The sequence below is a fragment of the Ambystoma mexicanum genome, chromosome 2p (assembly GCF_040938575.1).
Source record: "Ambystoma mexicanum isolate Mex_15411 chromosome 2p, UKY_AmexF1_1, whole genome shotgun sequence".
Classification (NCBI taxonomy): domain Eukaryota; kingdom Metazoa; phylum Chordata; class Amphibia; order Caudata; family Ambystomatidae; genus Ambystoma; species Ambystoma mexicanum.
This window is the reverse complement of record NC_090923.1, coordinates 1,213,807,447-1,213,831,099: the sequence shown is the minus strand read 5'-3', so window position 1 is coordinate 1,213,831,099 and position 23,653 is coordinate 1,213,807,447. Positions and strand designations below refer to the sequence as shown.

At 47.0% G+C, this 23,653-nt stretch overlaps 1 protein-coding gene across 1 annotated transcript in view; it reads right to left on the bottom strand.

Moving 5' to 3' along the window:
- The window catches only part of PLXNA3 (plexin A3), a 677,771-nt gene that overhangs the window by 15,549 nt on the left and 638,569 nt on the right, over positions 1–23,653 (bottom strand). Inside the window, exons 22-27 of the mRNA XM_069645473.1 lie at positions 21,374–21,630; positions 21,007–21,073; positions 19,679–19,825; positions 13,410–13,572; positions 1,376–1,479; positions 453–549 (exon numbers count right to left, since the gene is read on the bottom strand). Coding sequence (XP_069501574.1) covers positions 453–549; positions 1,376–1,479; positions 13,410–13,572; positions 19,679–19,825; positions 21,007–21,073; positions 21,374–21,630 — 835 coding nt within the window. The remainder of the gene's footprint in view (positions 1–452; positions 550–1,375; positions 1,480–13,409; positions 13,573–19,678; positions 19,826–21,006; positions 21,074–21,373; positions 21,631–23,653) is intronic.

Below are 23,653 nucleotides of genomic sequence, written 5' to 3'. Positions count from 1 at the left end.
GTCCTCTGGCATAGACTGCCCTTGACTCGATCTACACCAAGGTATACCAGAAGCACTACTAGACAAACACAGATAAACAGGGTCATTGAAATTGCAGCCGAGTGCCTTTTCATAACCAACCTGTCCATCCTTCCCAATAGTCAGAGAAGTGGCTGGCATTCTTCAAGTTTGAAACAGAATTGAGAGCCGCACAGTGGGGCATTTGTCCCATTTTCATAATAGAGTCTCAGCCTTAAAAGGTTACGCATTTTTAAATATTTACAAAGTGTTGTGGGAGCCTGCTCGACCTGCAAGGGAAATTCTAAATGGGTATTGATATGGGTATTGACATGACAGCATAAATGATGGAGAATTAGGAGTGCATAAAATTAACTTCTAATTAAATTAACCAGTCTAACAGAGAGCCACACTCGATCACAAAGAGGTCGAGCCTATTGCTTCTATCTGCTCACCGTATCGACTGAGAGACCGAGTGAACGTGAAGGAGTTGGCGATGTTGTAGGCCGATATCTGTTTAGGAATCAGAGCTACGCAGGAGCCATCCGTAACCTGCAGTTAAGGAAGAAAACACTGAACATGTAAAATGCTTACCTTCCATTGCAACCATAGGACACATCACCTGAAAAGAGGACGACACGAATCCTCTGTGAACTCAGGTTGTTAGGGACCAGCAGCCAATCAGAGTGCTCAGATGTATGCCTATCCACCTGGGGCTGTATACAGCGAGGATGTCCCAGAGTACTTTGAATGCAATAGGCTATCAAGTAGGCAATAGTTGAAGGGAGTGGGATGATGGAGGTGGGCACATTTCAGATGACGGAATTCCTGTTCCTTCAAATAGACATTCTTGTATAAGAATGCCGCTACTGCCTTGCCCATCCTTGGAGCGCAGCGGTAATGAAAGGGGCCTGTACATCACCATATAGCAGTAAATGGGACTGTGATCATTCTGGCATGTGAAGGATACACTGCTCATAGGGGATTAGTGGGGATGGGGCGCAAACAACTGGGGGAGGATGGCGGTATTGTTGTGCATGGAAATAGAAGACTGGCTACTAAAGGGTAGAAAAGACCCGGGTCACAGGTGTGGGTTGTTGGAGGGAGAGGTGTGGGACGAGAGGGGGCAGAGATGCAAGGTTCATATACTGCATCATTGCTCAGGTTGCTATTGCTGACACTCTGCTCCAAAAGGAATATGGTCAAGGGCACAGGTCTGTGGGATTGGGAGAAAGGCGACACCCTACAAACAATTCTGTAAAGTGCAACAGACATTAAGTGGCAAGTGAGAGCAGACCCCCCCCCCACCCATATATGGTAAGTGCCCAGGGGCGATGACTTTCTCTGGGAATTTGACTGCTGGTGGTGGTAATCCCACCTGGTAATGTGCCAATGTATTTAGCCGCTTCCAGTCACACTCTATCTTGGTGGTGACGTCTTCGTCCTGCAGTATGATGCGGGCTATGCGCCCCTGGCGCCACTCTATGCAACAAAAGAAGAGAAAAATGTCAGGTATTTGAGACATGATTGAAGGAAAGTAACACACCCTGACCAAATACGCACTATGAGGTCATTAAACCTCGATATATGATTTTCCAGAAGAACAGTATGTTCTTCAACAAAGCAAACATTTGTGTAGCCTCTCCTCACCATTAGCTACTAACCATTCAACAAGCGCACCTCACATTGGTTATACAAATTAAGCCCCACATGGTCAGTCTTAGAGTTTGTAATTGTTTCCATTCCTGAAAATAAATACAATGACCACTCATGCTGAGAAAGGGAGGCAGAACGCGACATGCATGGACCAAGGGCAAGAAAGAAACAACCACTGACACTTAGTACAGGTGAATAACTCTCCATCTGCAATAAGGTACATAGGCCAAGTGTAACTGCGGTTCTTCAACAATGAGAACGTTAATGTATGAACAAGATTTTCTAAAAATGTTGCATTGCATTTTAAAGCATGTAGCATTCTCAATGGTGAAGCACATTCATTGCACTGGATCTCTTGTCATTGAGCCAATGAATATGAGGCAATTCGAGGCACGCCATTGGCCACCATTTCCGATTCTATTCTGAGGCCGAGCATTGGACATGATAATCTATGGAAGAGATGAGCACAGGAGAAACACAGTGTATTAACTCATCCCCTTCCTATTCTGATAGTCAGGGATTGGATAATCATTAGGAATTAGATCTGGTTCTCTGCAGGGGATTCCTGGAGGACGGTTTCCCATCTGCTGTGTTCCTCTGTAAATCTCTACATGGAATCTGCTGCATTTCCCTCCACGATCATTGGTTTACTTGGTTCATTATCTGCATCCTGCAAGTTGACAGATGTGGTAAGTGAGGTCATCTGCTACGTGACCCATGATGGCAAAGGAGCGGTTGTTGACAATGGTAAAATAAATTCTTACACCCAGTAGAAGGCACACACAATAAGGTGGTGCTAGGACGAGGATTTGTAATCCGTTAATTGCTACCAAGTGAGTCGAAGTAGATTGGTTGAACTATCGGCTCCCAGGCGACAAAGCCATCGTTGATGGCGCTGCATCTCTTCTGTTAGTGGGAGCCATCCACAAAGAGCACGTAGCAGTGGGTTGGAAGTGCAGCACCATAAACGAATGAAAGTCCCATAGCAGCGCGCCTGTACATGAGGTTGCAGTACAGCAGAGACCTCGGATGAGATCACCTTTCCTTGTGCAAAGGATATGCCTGGACACATTTGCAAAAGGTGTCCCTGGAAGCATTGGCAAAGCATATGCCTGGAAGCTTATTGCAAAGTTGGACCTGGAAGCATTTGCAAAGGATATGCCCGGAAACATTTGCAAAGGATGGGCCTGAAAGCATTTCTTCTTCCTTTGGGATACCATATCCCAAATGCAGTTTTTCAACTGTTGGGCAATCTTTCTATTGTGCTGTTTTTTTCCTTGCAGGGGTAATTCCATTCCATTTGTGGGTATGTCCCTCAGAATAAAGAATTCTACCCATCTTTTAAACTAAAACAGTATTGATTGGTGCGCTTTGTTTAAAAAAGAAAGTATAATAAATGATCTAGAAATGGAAGAATAAATGCATTCTGTGACAGCATCCAGATTGAATATTTGTTCTGACAATACCTGAAACGACTCTGAATTAAGGTTTTCTTAAGCTATCCCGATGTATTCCAGACTGAACAAGAGGGTAGATACTTTCCATTTTCAGAACTCAGATAATTGGCCAATCACTGGCTCACAGAAAAAGACCTACAATCAGTAGATGGGCTACAAAATGAAGACTGCAGGCTTTAAAATAACTGAGGATTCTAAGTCTAATGACAGAAAAATTCACTGAGTGCATTGGATCTAGCACCGATTCAGAGGACTGATATACACATAACTCAGTCTCTACCAGACGGGGGAAAACGATCTTAAATGTGCTGCGATGCGGCTTAAGACAGCAGGAAACGGCTCTTTGCTAGCAGAGTTCACAATTCAACATTCCCATCTTTTTCACTCGTTAGAAGTCACTTTTCCTCAAGGTTCACAACTACTGTTAAATTCTGCCAATTTAGAACTTGTGTACACCCTCTTGCGACAGGGGAATAAAACTGTTTTCTTTTGGAGCTGATGGGTTTGAAAAGAGAGAAGGTGGGTGAGGCGCGCACTCCCGGTCCTGGTCAATTGAACCTGTTGCAAAAAATAAGTAGCTGGGTCACATCCCAAAATGGACAAATATCCACAGGGTTAGATCCCTTCTGCTGCAAATCAGGTACTCAGTATTAACAGGGTTAGATCCCTTGCTGCAAATCAGGTACTCAGTAATAACAGGGTTAGATCCCTCAGCTGCAGTTCTGTGGTCTGTAGTTGTTCTCCTCCTAGCACTTTCTTATCTCAAATAATCATCAGGGAGGCTGTTGAGCAGGTGTGTCTAATTAGACTCAAAGGATTCTGGTAGCTGTAGTGAAAACGTTTTTTTCTGTTCAGGTGACCAGCAACCGACACCCCTCCAAAGCACAAGTCCTTCCCAAATTTGGGGGAGGGGAGAGAAACATCTTTATGATTCTCCAAAGTAGGGCACAGTCACCCCGTGGCGCTGCCTCTGGAGCATGGGACTCCCATAGCATTCAGTACAAAAAAGAAGGTGGGTGAGGCGCGCACTCCCGGTCCTGGTCAATTGAACCTGTTGCAAAAAATAAGTAGCTGGGTCACATCCCAAAATGGACAAACAGAAAAAAACGTTTTCACTACAGCTACCAGAATCCTTTGAGTCTAATTAGACACACCTGCTCAACAGCCTCCCTGATGATTATTTGAGATAAGAAAGCGCTAGGAGGAGAACAACTACAGACCACAGAACTGCAGCTGAGGGATTTAACCCTGTTATTACTGAGTACCTGATTTGCAGCAAGGGATCTAACCCTGTTATTACTGAGTACCTGATTTGCAGCAGAAGGGATCTAACCCTGTGAATATTTGTCCATTTTGGGATTTGACCCAGCTACTTATTATATTTTTTGCAACAGGTTCAATTGACCAGGACCGGGAGTGCGCGCCTCACCCACCTTCTCGGGTTTGGAAAGAGGATTGCAAGAGAGAGAAAACTTAATGTAAAAGAACGTGTGAAAGATCCACTCAAAGGAAGCAAACATGGGTGCCAAAAACAACCAACATCTACAAAAACGATAAAGAGCCGATCAATGGAGGAGATGCCAAATAACCAATAAGAGCCGCAGAGCTTGTGTCTGTTGCAGACCATTCCCATCACCAGGCGGCAACAATAGTCTGAGAGCACAGAACTGAAGCAGTGAAGTTACCCATGTTAGGGAGAGATGACCCCTTCAAAACCATACCCCATCAACATGGCCAGGATACTGGGAGTGGCCAAATTGTTCTCGCCCTAGTTACACCTTCAATGCATGCCCCTACCACAAACTATGTCAACATCCTTATGAGCTCTTTGTAAACATGAACCATCCAAGTATGTAGGCCCACGTGCAATGTAACGTGCTCCACTGTCTCTCATAGCACCACTATAAACAACTCTATATCCGACATTGCAGCTGTCAACTCCCAGCCTGCCATATGTACACCGTTATTGGACATTTCCCGAATTGCAGGAAGAGATAGAAAGGTAAAACTAAAGCTCTGCATGACGGGAGGGGTCTTACCTTTGGGTGGCATCACTAGCGCTGCGTGCATGCGCCGGTACATTCTCTGCTTTACCTATGCATTGCCAAAGAGAACTGGCACAGCCCACATGACACGGAGCACAAGGTACAAAAGGCTGGCCCTTTGTTTAAGATGGAACATATTGCGCCTGTATAAGGTCGCCTGCATTGGTTCACACTACCTTCCTGCTTTAAATGGGAGATGCCATCTAAGGCTGTGCCTCGGCAAATGCCAATATATCTGACACATTTAGGGTTTCTGGGATGGGGCGGGGACCCGGATCTGCATAGTAGGGACATTGCCCACAGAAGGTACAGAAGCTCCAATACAGGAATTACTGCCTGGAATGAACTGCCTGATGTGGACAGATTGTATTGGGGACTGGAGTCGGAGGTCCCGTCAGTGGACAGTGACTTGCCACCTGCAGGAGGGTGACGAGAGCCCACTGAGGTCCAGGCATTTCCTGCAGATACTTGTTCAAAAAGTGATCCCTTTGCATCTTGATAACCATTTGAACAGTGCTCCTATACCTTGAAGATAGACAGTCACCAACACTGCACAGAAGGTGGCAACTGGAAGCACTTATCAGAACCGCCTCAACACTAAGCTAAGCACAAAAGGATACCTTTGGAGCTAAGGTATTATATTCAAAGATACATCTGATGAGAAAAGGATACATTATATGACAAATATAAAATGGTCCCAAGGAGAGGCCTCCAAATAACATCTAATATCGCTACCAGGACACTTTTTGAACTCCTTCACTTCACATCTACTTTCTCGCACCGTCACCAGGCTGTATGGCTGACGATGCAAAACAGGGCCAGATTTAAATGTCTTCTCCTGGTTCACTACCCACGGCAAGGCACCACTGCATTTACTTCTTTATCCAATTCTGTAAGCCTTCTCATAATCTGTGCTCTGCCTCATCGACAACACTTGTGGTTCCTTGTACTCCACGTGCTTTATCTCGCTTCCGCTCCTTCTCTCTTCTTTCTCCACTTGCATTGAATTCTCTTCCCCGAGACATCTGAGAAACAGCATGCACGGATGCTTACAAAACCAAACTAAAAGCCTACCTCCTTGCCTGCAAGTTGCCCTCTTAACCTACCTCTCATCGGTCTGCTGGCCAACATGTTTCCCTCACTTCCAAACTGCCTCTCTCCATCACATCCTTTGCCTCCACCATAAAATGTCACCCATCTTGCTCACATCCAGAGCACAGCTGACCGTACCGCCTACCTGCACTTAAAAATGCCCAATGTTGGTAAGTCCATAATCTATGCATGTCCACTTTTGTAATGTCCCAGTTGACTCCCCTCCAGAATCTGGTCAGAACGTCCCTCAAACGCACCCCATTCTAAGAAGCTCACTGCTTACTGTCAAATCTATGTGCATTCTTTTGTGATCAAAAGAGCATTGTTGCTACTGTGTATAAATAAATAAATAAATAGAACAGCAAGCAATTCTAATAATGTACACTAAAGGCAAGTGGGGAATTCCATGTCCACCTCTGCAAATTCCCCCTACTACCAGAACACCACTGTCAGAGCCACCAATGAAAACAAAGCTTTCTTCAAGGCTGCCAAACAGTGCACTAGCCATCTGCAAGTCCCTTACACACAACACTTCATCGAGAAATCCACGAGTATGTACTACCACTTAAGATAAAAGATCAGCAGGAGCCAGCCAAAGATTGATGCCAATGCAGACAATGCACTACTCATGCCACCACACAAAACAACTACAAGGAATACAACACTCTAAATGGGAGACCTTATAAAAAGCCTACCCCCTCCTTAAGGCAATAATCCGTCTAAGAGATCCCGACAGCCTCCATACACTCCCCATGGAAGCCCCCCATCCATCCAATGAAATCTTTAACACATCCCTCACTCAGGACACCTTGCCCACCACCTTCAAAAGCAGACAAATCATCCCATTCTTTAAGAACCCAATACTGGACCCAGATGAGCTCAGCAACGACAGCACAATCGCAAAACGGCCGGTCCTAGGTAGGATTTTGAAAAAGCCATAGCCACCCAACTTCAACCACATGCTGATGGCAAAGGCATCCTAGAGCCCTACCAATAAAGCTTCAGATCTAGACGTAGCAGAGGCGATGTACTCCACATCCTCAATGACCGATACTCCCGGTACACCATCTCTCTAAAGCCTGCAACACAGTAAGCAATGTAGCCTTTTACTGCTCAGGCACATGGCCATCAGAATGTCCTAAGCCAATTCATCTTGAAGCTGGAAGACCCCGTCAGTTTGTCCAAATGCTTATCTCCAGATGGTCACCACTACCCACCTCCTCTGGAGTCCTAGAGGCACCCACCCAATCATCCAAGATCTTTAAACAGAAATGCAGCCCATAGGAAACCACCTCACCGGTCGCAACATGCACATCCATCAATGGGCAGAAGATGCACAATTTCTCCATAAAAATCATCCATCCAGGACATCCACACACTTAAGGTCTGTCTTACCAGGATCAAGGCCTGGATATCCTGTGCCTACCTTAAACTGAACCACACCAAGGGGGAACTCCTGCTCCTCACCAACACACCCGAACACCCTCAAATACACACCTTGAGGTCTTCAATGAACCTCAAGGGTTTTACCCCAAAGCTGACACCTTGTGCCAAATTATTGGGCTTGCACACAGACAGCCTTCTGTCCCGTGGCTCCCGCTGCAAGCCTGCATCATCTGCAATTCCTGCTGCATTCATCTACATGGCTATCACGCTGAAGTCCCCAAGTTACCTCACTGTGAAACTCAGCATCTCCCGAGACCTACGTTTCACCACAAGTAAGGACATGTGCAGACTTGAACTCGTCTGGTGCAGGTAGGAAAAAAACAGAAGACTGTCTATGCCCCAAGACTCTACTCCCCATCAACATCCAACCCCCACCCCCTCTATTTCGACAATTCATGAAGGAGCTCGAGGCCCTCTTCTTCTTGAAGGAATGGCTCTTCCATAACACCTAGTTCCATACAACATGCACTCCCCACCATACCCGAGACTGAGAGATCTGATCAACTTTGTTTACTCCCCTGGTTACTTGAAGACCCCATTGCTGGCAATTGCCCTCCCTCTCCTGTTAGGTCCCCACTCCCTTGTTTCGCTACTCCCTAATTTAGTTCTTCACCCTATGATTGCAAAGCGCTCCGTTGCATCCTGAAGCTGGGCCCACACTCAATAAATACTCTAATAATCATCATAATAACAACACAGTGAAGAAGACTCAAGACCGCAAGGTAATGTAACCATCCTGATGAAAATGAAATCACTTGTCAGCTTCAGAATCAAAGTAGAGGCCATGGTTCCATCTCATCGGGACGGAGGGAATGTCCTGCTCACTGGCCTACCCACCACCAAGCATCTTCAAAGCTGTTGCTTGCTGCATCAGAGGTCTAACCACACACATGACAATGCCAACACTCATCAAACTTGACTGCCTACCCCTAAAGCAAGATCACTGTCAATGCTAAGAGCATCATATACAAAACAATCGCAATGTACGCTTGGTGTTGCCTCGCAGGCAGTAAACTGTGGCCATTAACGCATCAGAAGAAGTGAGGACCTCACGAGACTACAGCAGTAGAAATGTAAAAAGATGCAGGAAATTAGCACTCTCGATCAATGCCCCAATGCCGTGGACCCTCAAACCCATCAACATCAGTCACCCTCTAATCCTTGGGCATTTTAGAAATTAAATTAAGACCATCCTCATCAAGGAGCATCTTCCTCAAACCTCTTAAAATACACGCCACCTGAGCCCAGTCAGCTGTTTGGGATATTTTATGCACAACTCTCTGATGAGGGTTGTACAGCAAATAGTTATCTTGTTGTTTGTGAGGATTCTGTCCTATCCAAATAGAACATGACAGCCATCCGAACAAAGATTGGGCAGGGTTCTGTCTGCTCTTGACTGTGGGTTTGTGAAAAAGTTGGTTGCTTAATAGTCTGAAATGATAGGTTATTTATAATGCGCTTAATACTCATGGGTTTCTAAGTGCGGACCCGGGGATCGAACCTGTGTTGCTCTGCGTCGTCTTGCTTCCAAGGCAAGCACGTTGCCCCCGAGCTATCCTGCCTGGTATCAACAAAGGGTTCATCTACTGACAGGGATTGTAGTTCACTAACCTTTCTAATGGATATGATGGTTATTAGACATGTAACCTTAAACAGGAGATGTTTTAGAAATTTGTATGTATTGATTCAAAAGGTGGCAACAGTCTCTGCAAGACTATGTGAAAATCCCAAACTGGGACTGGATTTGCCACCAGTGGGTGTACTCGTGTGATGCTCTACATGCAGACCCTAACTACAGGGATCCTCCACCATGAGTATCTCTATTGAGATGCTGTGTACCTAGCCAGTGCTGCAAGGCATACCTTTATAAGACCTGATTCTAGTAGTTGCAAGAGGTATGCAACTATGTTAATGTTAAAAGTATTTGTACCACGCACCGTCACCAACGGAGTTGTTCCCCAGGCGCTCTGGCGGATCTGCAAATGAGAAGGTGGGATGGGTTAGTAGGTGAAGCGGGAGTAAGATAGTGAGAGGAGTGCTGTTCTGTTGGCAGCTTTAACTCGGTATACACCGGGTGCTGAGCTTCGGTGCGAGTATTGGATCGATGTCAGTCCTCGTGTGCTGTTGGTGTTGCTTATGTGTTGTGAAGTTAAATGTTAAAGGTATTTGTACCGCGCACCGTCACCAACGGAATTGGTGCCCAGGCGCTCTGGTGGATTTGTAAACGATAAGGTGGGACAGGTTAGTAAGGTGAAGAGGGAGTAGGATAGTGAGAGGAGTGGTGTTCTGTCTGCAGAAATGCTGAGTTTTTTTGTTAGTCGGTTTGTATGAAGGTTAACAGAAGTTCAGAAATCTGTCCGAGTGTGGCACTCGCCAATCCCCCCCAATTTCATCGGGTTGTGCAAAAGGGCTACGCCTGGCAGGGTTTGGTTTATGTGGGGCGCTCCCTGTGCTGTTCTAACACGCTTTGTAGATGTTCTGATTGCTCCTCGCCGTTCTATTCTAGCCAGCTCTGTAGGTGTTCTAATGCTGATGGATTGATTAATCTGGGTTGGGTGTCTATTCTTTTCTTTGGGTGCTGGGTCTGGTGTAGCAGACTCCTCTCAAACTTTCTATCTAAATGCGTCTGCCGGTTTGGATATGGTCCGTCCGAGGGGAGTGGGTGAGACATTTAGTGCTTTTGTCTGGGTCTGAGTATGTTATCAGTCACTGGAGGTCTCCTTTTGTGGCTATTTCCCATGATATCTTATGGTCTGTCGTGTGGTCGGTTCTTTGGGTTCAGCATTTCTCCATTTGAGAGTGGACGGGGTTTGTTTTATTTTCGTTGTAGTTTTAGTGGGGCGGCCATTCTAGGGCATCGCTGTTGTTGTTACGCTGTGAAGAGCCATGATTTGAGGAGTTTCCTGAATGCTAGGTGGTTTGTTGTGTTCCGTATATTCTTAGGTAGGTCATTCCAGGTTTTCGGTGCCTGGTGAGAGAAAGAGGATCCTGCAAGTTTTCTTCTGTTATAGGGTTTTGGTTCCAGGCGGATGTCGGTGCTTGATCTCAGTGTTCTTGTCGGTTGATGTAGGCGTAGTTTATGTTGACCTTTGAGCTGTTTAATGGGTCTACAATGTTTCTTGCACCAGATTACAAATCTCTTCCATGTATTAAAGGAGCATGCTCGCGTATGTTCGATCTGTGTGCCAACCGAATGGCCAATCACCTTTTTGGTAGCTCTAGCTATCCAAAATATGATTTCAGGAGCCAGGCTGCCAAGTTCATGGGCTGGGTGTTTGGATGGACAACTTGTTATGTTGTATCAGCAGATCCCAAAGTGGTATTGGTTTGGGGTACAACACTAGCTTTAAGAAGGTGGAGACACCAGATTTGGCTCACCCAGTTTTGTGCAAAGAGAACCAGTGCCATGCTTTCCTGTAGCACGTTGCGTAACAGAGGTGCCAGAGGAAAAGTGTAAGCAAATGTCCCTGACCATGTCATCCACAGGGCATTGTTTGGCGGTCCTGGTTCTGGTTATCAGAATTAGATAGTGGGCCTGTTTCGTTCCCACTCATGTTCCTGCTGTATTCATCCGTCCACTCTAGGGGTACGTTAAGCTTGTAACCGTATGTGTCTGTGCCATGGCCAAATTGTTTGTGCCATTTGCAATAGTTTTAATAAGTGAGTGCCCTCTTTTTTCTCCAGCTAAAACATTGATGTAAAAGTTTCTGTTCTGATGTATATGCTTCTGTGATGTACATTTGAACCCTCTGAATGCTAGCTGCACTGCGCCTTCAGCTCCAAAATATTTATAAGGCGTTTGGCTTCCTAGGCAGTCATTCCCCCTAGTATAGTGCAGGAGTCGAAATGTGTTCCCCATACTGACATGGGCACATCTGTTGTAATGGTCACTCGTGCCTGGGGCTGTACAAGGGGGTGCCCTGCTGGCATGTATTCGGTCCACTGTTTTAGTGCCCTTACGATCTGCTTTGTAAAAACCAGTATTTCTACCGAATCCCCAGAACTTTGTGGCTGTTTTGCTGCTCTTGTCCGGGTTTCATGCACAAGCTTGTTAGTGGAATTACATGAATGCAAGATGCCATCATTAGCTAAGGCTTCTTCTATGTCTTACTGCTATGCATTTTCCTTGCTGATAAAGAGGAAGTAAAGCCTAGAATGCTTGCACTTGTTCCTTTGACATGGAGGAGAGTGCTAATTTGGTGTTCAATTTCCTTTACCACCTGCTTGTGCTTACTCAAATGTGCTAATGGCAATACACACCTCAGTGTTGGCTCGACGCTGCTGGTAAATGCACAGACCGCTGCTTTAAGGGACCCTCTCTTCACTCGGCCCTTAACTTGGGTTGGGCAGGGGGCCTGCTGACTCAGTGGCTATCGTCTCGTTATGAGCAGCCATCCAAGTACAAATGCAGACGCACCATGATCAGCACCTTTGTGAGGATGGTGCGATGCTATGCCAAAGGGAGGCTCTTTGAACTGGTAGCGTTTTTCTTCTACCTTGAATCTGATGCATTCACTGAAATCTGAAAGTATGCAGCCTTCATGTCGAGGGTTGCCTTGTAGTCATCTTTCTGTGACAGAGGAATGACACTGTCTAGGGTTGTGGTCCTGAATGTTTGCGGCTTGACAAGGGTTGGCTGGTTATAGGTCTAAGACTAGACACATTCTGCCGTCCTTTTTGGGGTCCAGGAAATAGACAGAATAAATGCCTATACTTCTCGCTTTTTCTGTCACTTCTATTGTTCTCTTCTCGTTTCTCCTCTTCAAGCAGTGGGAGGTGGTCTTTCTTGAGTCGTGATCTTCTTAGCAAAACAAAAGATGTGATGGCTGGAAGGTTTAGAATTAATCTTGAACCTCTGGCAATTGCTCTGTGCATCGCTCCAGACCATCGTTCTTCGCCTGCCAAGCCATTACAAAAGGGGAAAGACCATGATCCTAAAATGATGGTCAGACTCGGCTGGTTAAGGAGGTCGACCTGCCAGCCCAATCAACCAGTTTATGATGTGGGGAATAGATGCGGATTAACTTGGGGTTATGGAGCGGCAGGAATCAGGGATGACTGGCAAACAGGGGGTGAGGTAGGAGCAGAGGTAGGAGCAGAGAGAGTGGGGGGGTCGCAGGTGGAATAATGGGCTCAGTGGAGTGAGGATCGAAGGGAAAAGAACAGGAAATGGCAGCAGGGTAAGTGGGATTTCAAGGGAGGTCCCGACAAGCAAGAACAGGTGAGGTGGGGGAGCTAGTGGGCTTGGCAGGCAAAGACGGGGTTGAGGTAGTGGTAGAGAGAGTGGTGGGTTGGGAGCTGGGTTCATGGGGTTGGGGTTTTAGTGTGGTGAGAGGGGACATGGATATGAAAGAGCAGCATCAGGAAATGGGGAGCCTGGAGAGGATCCCCCTGACGAGCAGAAACGGGGCAAGGTAGGCTATCCTACACAATATCCAAATCCCACCTACTCAGACTCCATGACACAGACAGCAGCCTCTGAGGGTGGTCAGGAAAATGCAGGACCCATCTCACTGGGGTCTGTACTAGGAGATGGTGTGTGTTCCCTGAAATGTAGTCGGGCGGCTAATGTTTCAACAGTAACAGCCCAGTACAAGTCAACCTGCTCCAACCCACATGTTGAAATCTGGGCTCCTCTAGCTGGGGATCTGCACCCCAAAAATAGTGCCTCTCAAAAGCATTAACCACATTGTGCTCCCTCCTCTGCCCCAGCTACCTAGGTCCATGTCCTCGGCTTTGGGCCGCTGGGAATATGGGATTCCCTTGTAGGCAGCGTCCAGCAGCTTGTCCTTGGCCTGTGTCACAGTGTCGCAGTTCAGCACTTTCACGGGGATCTCTGTGCTGCTGTCAGTGTTGTCCGGGCACACGCAGTTCAGAGTCTGAGAAAGAAAAGAATACGTTAAAAGCCTGTAAATAGAAGGTCATCAAGTCTGCATCAGATAAATCAGATATAGGTTAGTGAAAAACATGAGCGAAACTGCTAACTTTCTCCTCTAGTTTCCAGAGTAATTTTCTTTGCTTGGCCTCCAGCCCGTTATGCAGTTGCAAGGGAGCTGGGCTTTCAAAGATGGTCTTCTGTAACCCAACACTACACAGAACTGCAGAGGCACATGCTTTGCACAGTCCATGCCATGCTGAGGCACAGTGTGAAATAAGGGGTGTGGTAGGATCCCATGGCTGGAGGCACCTTGAAGAGCTTCCGGGTGCATTCTGCACCATCTATGATGTTGCCTTGGCTGGAGCTTGGGGCTGCATCGGCAGCTTGTGCTCTGAACGGCTTGGAGCCTGCAGCTGCTGAGGCTCTGTGGGTCCACCTTCACCAGACTGCAGCTATTGCCATGCTGGCTCCAAAACTATGGGCGTAACCGTTTTAACACCACACAGCAAGAGCTCCTTGAGTTGGTGTCAAGACCAGGCTCCTGCCGCTTTCTGCAATGCAGAATTACGAATGTAATAAACACACAGGAACACACTGATCACAGCTAGGAGTGACAAAACCTCCCCTGATCATATCTCACTCCTTTGGATTTAGAGGCAGTAGTCAATGTGTGACATGTTCTCTGCTCGAAGAGCATGCAGAGCTTTGGAAATGGCGCTCTCTGTTCACCCAGGCCACCATCACACTCCTACACCTCTGGCACAACCGAGCAAGGCAGTTTAGCAACATGGGCTATTCCACTGAATCTGGCCATGGACATGAAAAGGTCCACGGGGTGAAAGGAGGGGGTTATTTTGGATTGTGAAATGTTTTGCGTATGCAACCTGCGTGATTTGCAAGTGTCCATATAGCATGGGATGTTTGGGTTGTGCAGACCATGGGGCATACAACTGTTACAAAGCAGACTGGAGCTCTGGGATGTCTAATGGGGTAAGATGCAGACTACAAACCAGCCACGCTACAGACAACACTAGAGTTTGACAGCAACATCAGGTGACCACCAGAACTCAGCATGAACAACAGAGAAAGTAAAAAGATCCCAACACACAAGCTATCAAAATAAAATGAAAAGGAGAAAACAAAGGCAGTTTGCGACAAATAAACTGCAATTTGTATGACACAAAATGCCCCAATGGGTTAGCTGGAAGCAGTACCCTAGATTCAGTTCTGGAGGCGTATTACTCCCAGAGGATGAGGGGGACTGGAGGAGGGCAACCTGGAGGAACATACTCCATTCTAAAAAAAAATTAAAGTGTACAACCAAAAATGCAGGTCTCTTGTGTTTTCACTTGCTGTTGGAGTATGAGGGTGCGCAGGTCACCCGCTGTGGACTCTGTTCACCCTCCTAGAAAGCCCATCCCCTAAATGCGCTGACACCCACCAAAAACAAATTTGGAGACTAACCAGTTTGAATGGCATGACTAAAGAGATTGTCTTTCGCTGTTGCCCTACCACTGAGCCATATCCCTTTGGAACCAGTGGGGTAAAATGGGAATGCCTTGCCCTTCTGCGTGAAATCACAAGCATCCAGTCAGCGCTAGAAAGGGAATTTTGTACTGTGGGCTTTCACCAGACACCAGTGACAGGGAGGGGAATGGGGTATTACCCCTCCCCCAATCATTTGTCTCTTAGAAGATTAATCATGAACACGTGAAAAATCGCCTGAGCGGTGTTCACTATAACTTTGCAAGCAAAGTAGAACAGTTTAAACCCCAAATGCTTCACTGAAATATTACCTGCAAAGTACACTCTTAACAAGCGATTTCACAGGGATAATGTCAGAGTCCCAATGGACTTGTGGGTAAGTGGGTCACACCACTGATTCGAAGGACCACGGTTCGAACCCAGGCTTTGCACCATGCCATAGTTTAAAGCAGTTTGAATGCATTCGAATAAATTAAGAGTGCAAATGGATTGTCGGACCTGGCCCAATTGGTTCCATGTAATAATTTCGCCACAAAAATATCGCCATGGAAAAATATCGCCGAAAAATGGTGTTTTTTGTGGCAACATTATTGCATGGAACATGCGGGGGACACCCCTGCAACCCCCCAAAAAAAATGTTTTTGCCCCTGTCGCCATATATATGGTCATCCAAATAATATCGCCACGACATTTTCCCAGCGATATTATTTACGGCAACCATTTATGTGGCGATATTACCGGATACCGCCCAATTGGCAGCTCTGCATCCTGTGCCACAGTTCAGCCATTTTGGGATGTGTTCAAGTACAGAAAAAGCCCCAAAACAGAAGCAATACAGTCAACGACGTCCATAAAGTGTACAGTGTTTAAAATACGTCTCTGTTGTGGGGCCTCAGTTGTAACCCTAAACACGCAGCCGCTATTTTGATTTTTCTTCACTGTCTCCCGGATTCCTGCACTGCACTTCCTGTGGCCTTCTGTCTTACGTTTTGTTGTCGGGCTTGGAAACACACAGACTGGGGGAATGCCGCCTGTCTTTCTACAAAACTAGCAGCACTTTTCTCCCAAAATTTGACTAAACGTACCGAGTTACAAAAGGTTTTCACTTGGAATTACTGGGTCTCACTCTCCCAAAAATGTTACTGAAGCTTCCAGCAAGACAATGCTTGCCTGTGGGCAACACTGTCTTATTCCAGCCCAATTCCTTTCCTGCCTCCCAGATAAACGGCCTGCACCCTTCGGCCAAAGAGCTGAGCCATCCAGTCAACAACAACCTCTTTCCTGGAGGACAAAGACTCGGACCGTCCACGCCACCAGACTAGGGTGACCAGACTTCGGGGTTTTCCCGAGACAGTCCGGGGAAATCACCCTCCGTCCCGGGAGTTTTTTCATTTTTGAAACCCCGTCCGGGGTTTGCATGTTTGGGGGGCTGCGGTAATGCAAACTGTAATTATTTTTCACAACATTTTCATCATTTTGAAGATGGGGGTTTGGCCCGAACCCCCAACCTCTCAGGTACAAGTCACAACACTTACTGATTGCAACCTCTCAGGTACAAGTCAGAACACTTACTGACTGTGCCACAGAGGCAATGCAATATCAATTAGAGCTAACGCTCGTCTTGAATTAACATGCCACGATTCACAGACAAAACTGCACAAATGAGATTATAAACAGTTTATAGAAAGGAGAAGTTCTGGAAATATGGTTGGGGGGTGGTTGTGGGGCCGTGTTGGTGGAGGGGCAGTAACTGGTGGGCTGCGATGGGGTAGTCCCTCTTTTATGTTGTTGGCCATCCCGGTTTTTTGTTTTGAAAATCTGGTCACCCTACACCAGACCCATTAAACCTTGAAACCTTGGCCCCCTTAACGTGAAAACGTGTGTCTCCCATTGTATACCCACTGGAGCATGCGCGGTAGACGTTTCTGCAACAGGCAGTGTCTAACGCTTTGCGCGTCACAGGAAGAACACCGTCAAAATTGCTCAAGTAGAAGAGACATCTGACCAGAAGAGGGAGCTCGCGAGCTTGGAATGGAAGGCCCGATACACGCAGGGGAGCGGGGAATGGGGGTTGATGGATGGCTGGGCGAAGATGGACGACGTTAGAGCAGGCAATCTGCTTCCCATTTCTCTCCAGGCGCCTGCTCTGTGCTCAGTAATGTACCAGACACTTCCTGCAGCCGGCTCTTTCACGCCTCGCTCCCGCTTCATCATAGGGTTTGGTGTTTTCACTGTGGAAAGCTTCCAAATGCGGAAGTCGACCCTCTCTGTGTAACGCGACAGAGGTTTGAGGGATATAATGAAGACACGAGGATCTTCATCTGGACGCAGAAGCACGTACGATCAAATCCAGATGGTTGGGCCGCTCTAAAGAAAATATTTCCCTGACAGTGCCTCTCAAAGGGTGGCAGCCAGGGCTGGGAAAGAGTCACATGCCAGTCGTGTCTGACATGTTACTCTGGGTCTGCAGAATAGGAAGACGTCCAAAACCCAGGTAAGACGAGGCCAGAATGAAGGACCCCCTCGGGCAGGCGAGGGCAAAAGGTTGACTCATATCATGGGGACCCGACTGCAGGGCAGAGGAGGAAGAAGAAAGACCAACTATGACTGGTCGGAGAAGTCACAGGGGGCACGTAAACAACGCGAGGCCGCATAGAGGTGGAAAGAAAAAGGTAGCAGGTGTGAGCCAACACCAGTTTCTTTCCTGACCCCCCCCCCCCCACCCCGAGCAGCCCCTGAGGTAGTGGCGGATTTAGCGGCAGAAGCCCCCCCCCCCCCCCCGCAGTGAAAGAAAAATATGGCAACCCCCTGGTCAATGTGGCAGGGGGGCCACTTTTTTTTTTTTTAACTCCAAGCTCCCGCCCTGGAGCAGGGAGTTAATCACTGGAAAAGGACACCATTGTGAAAGCATCAGCACCCTATTTTAATGAAAACCGTCCACTCCCGTGCTAGGGAGGTAATCATATCAATAGGGTGCTGATGCAAAACCATCAGCAACCTATTGTTATTAAATGTGCCCCGCTCCCACGCTGGAAAGCTCGGCACCAGCAAAAGAGCAGGGCGCATTACATCTCAATAGGGCGCCTGCTGCACCTTCTCCCACCACTCCAGCTTGGTGGAGCTCTTAAAAGACTCCCCTGCGCTTGCATTACAGGGGGCTAATGGCACTCTGGGCGATCACCTGCGCAGCCCTGCGGAAAAAGGCTGAGAAAGAGCCTCCACTCACACACAGCAAACCCGGAAAGAGTGGAAGAGATGTAACACGTTGTGGTTTTTATCCCGAGAAGGGTGACTCAAGCACCCAGTACTTTACGTTGGTAGGTTATGTCTGGCTCAAGAGTACCCACACATCTCAGCAGGGGACCTATACTTCCCATGGAAGAGCATCAGCAAAGGGTATGAACCTGCACTTCTACCCATTTCAAGGACTGCCTGACATGACCGAGTGGTTTAACGACCACTCGTGCATGTGGCCATCCCAGCTCACCCTCCCGCGGAAGCCCCACTCAGGTCCAGAATCCCTTAGCTGTAGCGAACAAAACCCTGATGGGCAGTTGCCACCTTGGAATCTGCTGCCCACCTAGAGACTTAATCATGGGCAGGAAACTGCCTTCCAATGGCAAAGGGGGACGGATTTCAGACTCCCTGCTGGGCACTGCGCAAAGACACTCACCTACATCCCGGGGATCCCGCGCATGTGGTTCTCTCACTAGTCATCTGGAGATAGCTCCAAACAAAAATGAGTCAGCATCCTCCATCCAGGTTTGGTGGGTGGTGGCAAGTAGCGAGACATAGCTCTGTGGCTACACGCGGGCCTTGGAAGCAAGACCACGCTGAGCAACACAGGTTTGAATCCCGGATGTGCGCTTGAAACCAAGCGCGTTATAAATATCCTGCACTTGCATGATCTGAATGTATAAGAGCTAGAAGGATCATTGCACCCTCACCCCCCCTCCCCCCCAACCTTGTGGCGCCTTACAGACACAGACGTTTATAAGCGTATAATAAATGAACTATATAAAAAAAAATACTTGGAAAGCCTGCTGAGTGCATGGACCACCTGGAAGGCAAGACTTTGCATACTATAAAGGGGCGTTCGCCCTAGACTGTAATTGCAACGCTACTATTCATTCCTGTTTTCTCTGGTGCTTCAGCCGCAAGTCTTCTAGAGGCAGCATCCTATAGTCCCTCAATGGCCTCTCCTCCAACTATTAAAAGTGTAATCCCTCCAGAGGCACAGTACTCATCCAACTATTACAAACCTAATTCTTTCAGGGGTGTAGTGCCCTTCTCCCCCCCCCCTCCCAAGTGCTGCCAATAAAGCCACCCTTTCTTTCTCCTTCAGAAGCAATCCCGATAACCAGAGCCAGAATTCTGCAAGATCATACCTCTTAACTCAGCCTAACCAAGCCAGGAACTGGGAGTACAAGCTCCAAGAGTGGCCAGAGTATGAAGAAACACTCTCGAAACAAAACACATCCTTCCCAAAACTCAAACCATTTTTTAGAAGAAAGGAGTCCTATTTACAATCTATAAGCGCATCTTTAAATTGAGGGGAGTTTAGGCACGGTGATATCCAAGAAATTGAGGCCTACCATTGGTCAGATGTGTGGGCAACTCACCAGCATCTTGTAGTCAATTTGCTGCCGTATAAGTTTGTCCTCACTCAGCGAGTAGCGGGCCTCCCCTGTGATGGAGTCGATGGGTCCTTTCTCCATCTGCTGTTTAATGGCACAGTAAAGCATGAAGAGAGGCTCCCCGGCACATTCCTGCAAGGAGAGAGAAGGGGAAAGGAACATGTGAGCAACATCTCGAGGAGCCCTTTCCATCAGAACCTAAAGAAAAACCAGCTAAAGAGAACGGTGTCCAACTATGCTGAATGCATGCATCTCACAGCAGAGCGAAACGGATGGCAGATCACCAGGCCAAGCCACTATCACACACCCACGGATACCAAACACCTGAGCGCTGAAGTCTCACCATGCTAAACCCGGGTCAGAATTCAAAGCACAGAGAAATCACCAAGCACAAAGATGAATTCCAAACAGTCGCTATCAAACCAGAAAAAAGACCCCAAAGCTAGAGTGATGGAGTCTAAAGTGCAAAGCCTCAATCATAACCCCAAAACACCCCAATCCACATGGCTGAAACGATGGGAGTTAGACCAGGAAGAGCCCATTCATGATTTGATGTCATTTATAATGCGCCTGTACACAAGTGTTTCTAGGCGCAACAAGACAAGGAAGGGGAGAAAAGGAGAGGACAAAACAAACGATCTTACTAGGCCTTGCGTCATTTAGATTGTGCAAGTGCAGGGGGAAGGGAGAGGAGAAGTGCCAGGGGGAGGGAAAGGGAGCAAGCAATAAGCAAAGCTCAAGTAAGTGCTGCTGGGGTGGCCAGTTCTAAGTAAGTGTAAGGAGGCAGGGGACTGCAGGGTTGCAGATAGAGTCCCTAGTGTGCGGTAGGCCCGGAGGCAGTGGATGGGGCTAACACTCATACACTCACAACAAAGACAAACAGAGAGATGTAGAGATGGGGGTCTAAGCATGCTGAAGAGGGCAGTCTAAATGAGCACCCTATACGACAGAGCCAGAAAAAAAGGCAAACCTCGGAGCTTAGGTCTCACCATTCTAAACACTAATCATAATTCAAAGAAAACCCCCGATCAAAAGAGAGCTGATGAGATGTATGCAACCATGCTGAAGCCCCTACCATAGCCCAGAAAGAAGACACGAGAGCTGAAGAGGCAGGAGTCAAAGCTGCTGATAGAAAACCTACATTTCTGGACCACTCCCTGTGGATCTTTACTTCAAAGAGGGACTGGAATCCCTTCTATCTGTGTCCACATTTTGGAGATGGGTTGGTCTCTCTGCATCCCGACCCAATTCTTTGACACCGCAACACTGCTTTTCCTTTGCTCTCTCCCTCACAACTGTTATGTCGAACTTACCTTTAGGAATCTGTACAGCAGGAAGGTAAACCAGTTTGTCAGCATCTTCTCTGCTACAGACTCAGTTCTGCAAAGAAAAAGAACAACAAAGATAATGAATTTGAGCCTAATTTGTCCACACCAATCATGGACACCAGGTTCAGATGAAATAATAGTTAATGGAAACCTTGGTCTATAAAAAGGAGGGTTTAGTATACAACAGGGGGTCTGCATCCTCCGGCTCTCCAGATGTTTTGGATTACAACTCCCGTAATCCTTCACCACTGCCTATTGTGGGTAGGGTTGAGGGAAGTTGTAGTCCAACACATCCGGGGAGCCAAAGGTTGCAGACCCCTGGCTGTACGAGAAGCACTTGCTCACGCCTTACCTGCGTAGGAGCAGCTTGGGGTGGTTCTTGTTCTCCAGGTTCTTCTCAATCAGGTCAGAGAGCAGCTGCTTCAGCACCACTGTGGCATATTCCATCCTGCCCTGCAGGGTCACCATGGTCAGCGATGCGACGTTGCCACGGTCCCGCATGGAGAAGCTCCGCTGTGCCTCCAACGTGTGAATGAAGGTTAGTAGGAAAATCTTGTTGTTGAGAAGCTGCCCGAAGAGTCTAAGAGCCTTTTCCACATTTGGAGGTGTCTAAAAGTGGAAAGAAGGAGTATAAAAGAGTTGGGGAAATTGTTATTAACAGCATTTGCTAGATTAAGCCAGCATCGTTCTTCCATGTTTGGTCTTGCAGACTGGCAATATTAACATTAGGAACCCATTCACAGCCTCTACTTTGTCTCCAGTACACTAAGAAGCAAGCGGGTCTGCCATCACAAGCCCTTTACAACGCCTCAGACTGCAGAACAAGAGGAGATACAAGCTGAAACACTCAGATCAAGCAGGGGTATCTTTTCCACACTTATGAAGCTCAGAAAATCCATCTCAAGTAGTACGGGGTTCCTCAGGACGTGTTTGGTGAATCTCCCCTTCAATTTAATTGATTTCTTGGGTCCTAAAGAAATGCAGAAGCAGCATCTCTGATTAATTTTGGCAGTGCACCATGTAATATTTTGAAAGGGGCATATGGGCTAGGGCAGAGCTTTCATGCTACTCACAAAAATATCCTTATTGTGCAGATGTGTCATCTGGCCTCTTTGGGTTTCTTACTACTGGTTTCTTTGGGCATGAACATCACACGTTACTAAAGAAGATCCCAAGTTGGAGAAGAAAAAGTGTCAATCCATCCTGTAAAATAGTTACCCAATGAGATTTCTGAAAGTAGTCTAAGGTAACCTATTAGAGTCTGAGCTATGGATGTGCGGAAGGTCTTAAATCAAATTTGAGCAGATCCAAACATTGGAGCAGGGGAGGATCAGATGGGACTTAACGACTAAAAACCTTTGAGGTGGGGCTCGAAATGGTTCAAAACGTTTGAACCAAAATTCAAGCTGCTTCTAGATATGAATATTTGATGGTTTGACTCAGCTCGAATAAAACTATGGCAAACGTCAATCCTGGGGTACCGGTGGCCAAGGAAAAGATGCATTATGGCCACCATCATGTCCAGCCTGGAGGCAGTCTGCTACAGAGAAAGCAGAGAAACAGGCCCCTTGTCCTGATGTGCTTCATCTTTAACCTCCCATCCTCAAAATCCTCATCTAGGTTTAAAACCGCACTCTATTTTTGTTGAATGGAAAGGAGACAAAGTGGGGACTGATTTGTTGGGGCTCGTTCAAGTTTGGTGGTATTTCTTGGGGAAATAAACTCGTTTACTGTTCCCTCACTCGCGGTCTGGTGGAATTGCTGCCAGATTACGAGTGCAGTAACCACTGCATTCGTCCCGATTTTCAGAGTCCTCGGCACTCCTTGGGATTTTCGAAAGGCCATATTGTTGCGGTAATTCTGCCTATTGTAATTCCTCTTCTTTTTGGCATGAAAGTGGAGGATAGACTTGCAGCAGTTGCCCACAGGAGTCTCCACCACTTTTAGGCCGAACCTGGAATTTGGCAGTGCCGTAAACGTGGTGGTAAAACCATTCCTGCAAAAAAAATGGGCAGTAATAGAATTAAGTCAATTTTTCTACCTCTCCGACAAACTCGCGAACCCCACTGGGCCAGTACTCAGTCAGCAACCTGCCTATTTGTCACATCACACTAAATTTAAGAGCATTGTTCCTAATGAGCACTTTTCTGCTTTCAGTTTCTCTTACTACATCAAGCCAACTCGACGCGACTTGAATCAATACTTTCCTCTGGTTTCGAAAAAGACTAAGCTGACTTAAACCAATGTATGTTTATTGTTTGAAAAAGCGTTGACACAACTAGAGTCGTGGTTACCTATTGGCTCAAATTGGATTGTGCCCATTTGAACTGTGCACGATTTCAAGCAGACATTTGCTGACTGGGTTTGATTACACTTGGGAGTCACCTGCATGCAGGCTTGAGCCGAGTTGAACCATTTTTTGTATTGTTCACCCAGTATTACAGTTCAGGACGTTAAAGCTTGCCTGTTCCTATTATCAATGAACGAGTCTGACTAGAAACCAGACAGTAATGTCTGCAGAAGACATCCCATTATTTCCACTCATCTGGTATGAATATCTCAGTGAGTGGGTCATTTCTCCAAGAAGGCTGCAGAGGCCATATTTTCTCCTGTAGAATAACCTTTGCGCGAC